Source organism: Phanerochaete carnosa (assembly GCF_000300595.1).
Source record: "Phanerochaete carnosa HHB-10118-sp unplaced genomic scaffold PHACAscaffold_14, whole genome shotgun sequence".
Classification (NCBI taxonomy): domain Eukaryota; kingdom Fungi; phylum Basidiomycota; class Agaricomycetes; order Polyporales; family Phanerochaetaceae; genus Phanerochaete; species Phanerochaete carnosa.
In genome coordinates, this window is record NW_006767641.1 from 187,755 (window position 1) to 193,626 (window position 5,872).

At 45.9% G+C, this 5,872-nt stretch overlaps 2 protein-coding genes across 2 annotated transcripts in view; one reads left to right on the forward strand and one right to left on the reverse strand.

Moving 5' to 3' along the window:
* PHACADRAFT_33463 (uncharacterized protein) overlaps positions 1–278 on the reverse strand; it is a gene marked incomplete at both ends in the record, with an annotated part of 2,964 nt that extends 2,686 nt beyond the window's left edge. Inside the window, one exon of the mRNA XM_007401912.1 lies at positions 63–278. Within this exon, the coding sequence (XP_007401974.1) occupies positions 63–278 (216 nt within the window). The remainder of the gene's footprint in view (positions 1–62) is intronic.
* A 2,158-nt stretch (positions 279–2,436) lies between these two features.
* PHACADRAFT_201657 (uncharacterized protein) lies at positions 2,437–2,706 on the forward strand (the record flags this gene model as incomplete). Its single annotated transcript, XM_007401957.1, has 2 exons — positions 2,437–2,458; positions 2,525–2,706. The coding sequence occupies 2 exons, from the start codon at positions 2,437–2,439 to the stop codon at positions 2,704–2,706; spliced, it is 204 nt and encodes a 67-aa protein (XP_007402019.1).
* Between the last annotated feature and the right edge of the window lie 3,166 nt (positions 2,707–5,872).

Genomic DNA, 5,872 nt, shown 5'->3' on the forward strand with positions numbered 1-5,872 from the left:
GCGCCAGTTGTATGCAGTGGGAATTCCGTCGAGATGCCCATAACGTCTTCTAGCCTTCTCACCGCAGGGATGAGGCCTCCAGCGTGTTGTGGCTGAGTGACTTGAGCGAGATACAGTCCGCCATTGGTGTGGTGGAAGCGACCGCCGAGCACAAAGCGAATGAACGCATCTTCCGCGTCATCTACGTCTTCGCGATCTGCGAAGTCCCCTGCCAAAACTGGCAATGTTTCGCATGACATTGCGACCTTGTCGAGCCACTCGTAGGGAGCACTTGGCATCCTGGTGCACGATTTGTACTTTGAGGGAGAAGAGCAAGAAGCTGAGTAGTCAAGAAACTCGCCTATATATCACCACTCCTTGGTTCTCAATGTGCCCTAGTACCGAGCTTAATGTTCCTGTGACCGCTGCGGCCCCAATTTATGTGCATACCGCGTCTGTGGTGTTGATGCTGCCTTATCTGTGAAACTCTCGCAGAAATTTACATCATGATGGTGGTGCTAGCCTTACAAGGCAACCTACCGAGCTTCTGAGCATCTGGCTGCAAACGCCAAAGATGGAACACATCGCCTGGTGGGTGTGGTCGCTATGAAGGCCATCTCCGTCCTTCCGTCGTTAGTTTTTGGCAGCCCACTGGGCACACACAGTTAAAGTAGGCCAGCCAGTGGTCCGTTTCGGTTAGCTCGCCAACGGCGGCCTACATTTGGAACAGAAACGATTGTTAGGATGCACGGTTGTATTATGCTCGCCGCTGGCGGCTGCCTGCGAACAACTGCCAGTAACGAACTGGTGCGCGGATATCTTCGCTCATCACCCGCCAATGGCGGTTTACTCTTGAATGAGAGCAACGCACCTGGGTGTAACAATAGCCCAGCCGCCAGTAGCGGCTGAGTACAACGGACCGACGTCTGCAATAGAGGGCGTGTGAAAAGACAGCTTCCTGATGGATGGCTGCTACGGCGCGTGGCGCAGTAGGAAGTCAGTGTAATACCTGCCAATGGCGGCCTACTCAGGAATACGTGAACAGCGAAAAATACAGCACAGAGCGGGACAACGATCCGGCCGCCGGTGGCGGTCAAGCACTGACCAGGCTCAAAACCCGCATGCGGGTCTAGTTTGCAGCCAACGGCGCGGTAGGGCACAGAAATGTTTAAACACAGCACCCGCAAGAAGGGGCATTATCATATATGAGTCCGTGCAGATGAACTGCAGCGCGAATCATGGTTCGCAGTGGCAGACCGGTCGCCACTGGCGGCCGATTGCCTACTTTTCAAACGTGTGCGTGGTTTGTTCTGGATATTGTGAATCGACCTCCGGCCGCCAATGGCGGCTGCGCGCTTGGTATGGCCACTTCCTCTGAATGAAGTCTTATAATTCATGTTATACATACAGCAAGCGTGAGAGAGAGGGGTTCTCGCCCACTAGATGAGTTCTTAGTGTTGCCTCCTCGTTCTGCTTGAGACTACAACGACGCTAGCAACGACGGCATTAGTGAATACCAACTTCCACAGGCTGCCAGAAAGCCCACCCGCCACTGGCGACCGCTTTCTCTTTGCTAGTATTTACAGCTGCTGCCGCTCACTCACCTTCTGCTCCATATCTGATAAGTAATGCATTGATTCATGTAAACTATCAGAATCAGATCATAAGCAGCTTTAATAGCTTGCACTAATGTCCAATCTATTAACTATACAGTAGTCTCTACTATGTTTCAGTGCTTTAAATGAGCTGCAGCTCTCTAATAACTTCAAGCCATCTTCTATCAAGCTTGAGCACTCATTTAAGCTGATACAATATCTATTGCCCTTGTTGCACTCAGCTAGTGGTTGAGGCTCCAGTCCAGTCTGGTCTTTTTTAGAAATTGTATTAGACCAGGACTCTGACCAGTCAAGAACTAGCATCAGTTTGTTTAGAATCAGACCAAGACTGAGTCCTGGTCTTGTACAGTCCTCTTTGCAGTTCAAGACTAGTCATAACTGGTCCAGGACTGAGTTCGGTTCTAAACTGGCTCAGACTAGCTCAGACTAGTTCTCCCCCAGCTAATATTGTACATGTCGGAAAATTCTAGACCCCCTTGCAATGTTTGGATATTGAGAGCAGCTTGAGCGACTCTTTCAAGGGGTTTCAATAAGCGATCAATGATTGGGTTTCCATTCCAAGTACGTCTGCAAAATTACAGCGTATATGCCACGCTGCAACATCTAAACGCCCTTGTAATGTTTCTAATCGGGACTGCAACACCTTGAGACAGCTTGAGTTCCCCGTAACCCCCATTCAGGGTTTGAGTATGTTTGGACGACGCAACGGTGCTACTTATTGGTCGGACAGAGACGGAATCGTAACTCAACCATCTCTGTCTTCAACCGCCATCTCATTGGCTCTCCCCCTCAGCGTCAACATCTTCAGCTCCCTCGTTCTGTCCTGCGGCAGTACACCAGGATGTATAGTCCAGAGTACTCTGGTAAGTTTGGAGCCTCGTGTCCTCACTCAGCTGGCTGAAATTTACTGACTACCGAGCGACATATAGGATTGCCATGGCGGCTGCAGCTGGAGGCGACCTTATCCATATATTCAACAAGCACCAGCCCTCTCATGCCCCATACACCAGCCACCCGTAACGTCCTGGAGCTGCATGCGTCGTCGGCTGTGCCCGGGCAGCTGTCGAAGCTGCCAACAGCATCTCCAATGCCTACGCTCCAATCCGGCTAAGTACCACTGAAGGATGTAGCACCCCCCATGTTAGAAAAGGTATGTTACCTGCTATCACACCATTGAGTTACTGAGCTAATTGCATTTCCAGCACCGTGACATTTTGCTTATGCAGCTAGTGAGTACAGCCATTACCTCTCTATGATATATCTGTATATTATTGCCTGTTGTGTATGTAGTACATGTATAAACTATCATAATATGTTTGTTTTAAAAGATTTGAGTGCTATCGAGACCAGTCAACGGCCAATATGAAGCCCAAGGATGAGCTGCCTGGTCGCCTGTCCGGCGCCTCAGTAGCCCAAAATAGTATATTGAACAGACATTGCGGGCACCTTGAGATGCCTCGGAATAGAATGTCGGCGTCTCTCAATACTAACGTTCTTTAAGCAATGTCTTGATCTCATTGACGCCTTGACTTGCCTTGAAAGGCATTTCAAGGGGAATTTTATTTTTCTGACACAGATCAACAAATTTCAGCTTAGAGCCACATGTACAAGTAGACTACCAGTATACTAAGCCAATTTCAGGACAAATTGGCCATGAGACCATATTAATTGGCCAATTCAGGAAGCTTAATCTGCCAAAGCAACATTCCAGCATACAGTAGACATTGCACAGCTTATCTGTATGACAATGTCATGAAATCCAAGCCAACAGGTGGTCAAAATACCCCACTTCGCTTCTCTGAGGCACTAGGTAATGCTAAAGCCTCTGAGTTGAAGACAAAATCATGTGCAAATGCAGAAGGGTGCTATGAGACCTGTAGATAACACAACACTGTTTGCAGGGCACCCACATCGAGGTACTGCACAATGTGTACACTAGTGGATGAACTCTCAGATAGGCATGAGATGGTTCATTTGTGATTCTGAGTGCAGCCACTTGAGAGTGCACAAAATGTCATGTCACACCTTAGAACCTTGGTCTTCTAAATAATAGTGATATAAACTTATATGAATGGCTGTGATTATGTATAATGCAATGATGTACCAGCAATACAAGTGTTGCAACAATTTCTTGTTGATATGAAATTCAAGTTTCTGAACAACTTTATCAGTGTTCTGTATTTATATTATATCTCAAAGCATGTATTCAGATCACATACTATGCAAGAAAATTGTTTGCATGTTGTACATGACTGTGTGTCTACATGTGGCAGCTGTGGAACTGCTGACAAGGTCAATCCACAGCACCTGCCTAATTAGAATGCAAGCTGCAATCCAAGCCAAGCCAAACCAAGCCACTGGCTCATGATCTGCAACGACCTGCAGCTCAGCTAGTGATGTGCAGGCCAGGTTTCAAAGCCTGCAAGCCTGCCAAGCCTGGTCTGAGTCAAGCCTGGCAGTGGGCTCAAGGCTGGGCTTGGAGCGTAGTCAAGTCCAAGCTCGGCCCGAAAGCCCAAGCTTGGGTGTGCTGGCTCCATCACTATTCTCTGAGTTCAGAATAAAGAGAGAGCAACCTAATATGTACATAGAAGACAAAATATAGATATTCTAGACGTAATGGCTTCTGCTGAGCACAATTGTGCGTTACCGTCTGGTGCCTACTGTAGGCGCGCACTTGTGGACTTCGCTGCGACTCGACTTGTTCCGCAGGTGTAGATCTTCTGGAGGTTATAATTTAGTGAGTACATGCAGTATTAATCTACTACACTCAAATACATTCCCTTTTGATAGCACCAGAACACTCGTTATATTGTGATCAAGCCCAAAGCTTGGACCAGATTTGAGCTCAGCTCGACATCGCCACAAGCCCAAGCCCACACATTACTAAGCTCAGCTTGTGTTTTTGTAAACCTGAGCCTAGTGAAGCTAAGCTAACGCCATCAGCTTCTGAGCTAAGCTGAGTTAGTCAAATTGTTACTTTTGATCAGTCCGTGACTGGTCCTGACTGGTTATGACCAGTTCTAAAAATATTCAAGGCCACCTGGAACCAAAAACTATGACCAAGACTGGACCAACATAGGACTGGACTGTATCCAGTCCTAATCAGTCCAGTCTGAGTTTGAGTCCTAGTTTCAACTGGTTCTTAAAACCAGATATTCTACTCTTCTTTTGGAGGGGGGTTGGTGGTTAAAATGTGGGTTGTGTGATTAAAAATCTGCAAGCACTGTGAAAAGAGTCAAATGCACTCTGGAGAGCACTTTCGGATGTAAATACTGTCAAATGGCAATATTCAGTGACTCACAAGAAAAATACCTGATCGCGCAGTGGCGTGTGATCAGGAAATATATCATGTTGTAAATACTCATATAAAGCAATACCATGTAATGAAACAGTATTGTGTTAAAAACCCGATCGTGCAGCGGCGCGCAATCAGGAAAAACATCATATTGTAAACACTGATATGAAGCAATACCATGTGATGAAGCAGTATTGTGTTAAAAACCCGATTGTGCAGCAGCGCGCGATCAGGAAAAACATCATATTGTAGACACTGATATGAAGCAATACCATGTGATGAAATAGTATTATGTTAAAAACCCGATCGTGCAGCAGCGCGCAATCAGGAAAAACATCATATTGTAGACACTGATATGAAGCAATACCATGTGATGAAATAGTATTATGTTAAAAACCCGATTGTGCAGCAGCGCGCAATCAGGAAAAACATCATATTGTAGACACTGATATGAAGCAATACCATGTAATGAAACAGTATTGTGTTAAAAACCCGATTGTGCAGCGGTGCGCAATCAGGAAAAACATCATATTGTAAACACTGATATGAAGCAATACCATGTGATGAAGCAGTATTGTGTTAAAAACCCGATTGTGCAGCAGCGCGCGATCAGGAAAAACATCATATTGTAAACACTGATATAAAGCAATACCATGTGATGAAGCAGTATTGTGTTAAAAACCCGATTGTGCAGCAGCGCGCGATCAGGAAAAACATCATATTGTAGACACTGATATCAAGCAATACTATATAATGAAACAGCATTGTGTTAATAACCCAATCATGCAGCAGCGCGCAATCAGAAAACACATTGTATTGTAGACACTCATATAAAGTAATACTGTGTAATGAAACAGTATTGTGTTAATAACCCAATCATGCAGTGGCGCATGATCAGAAAGAACATGCTACAGACACTCGTATAAAGTGATACTATGTGATGAGGTGGTATTCTGTTAATAACCCAATCATGCAGTAGCGT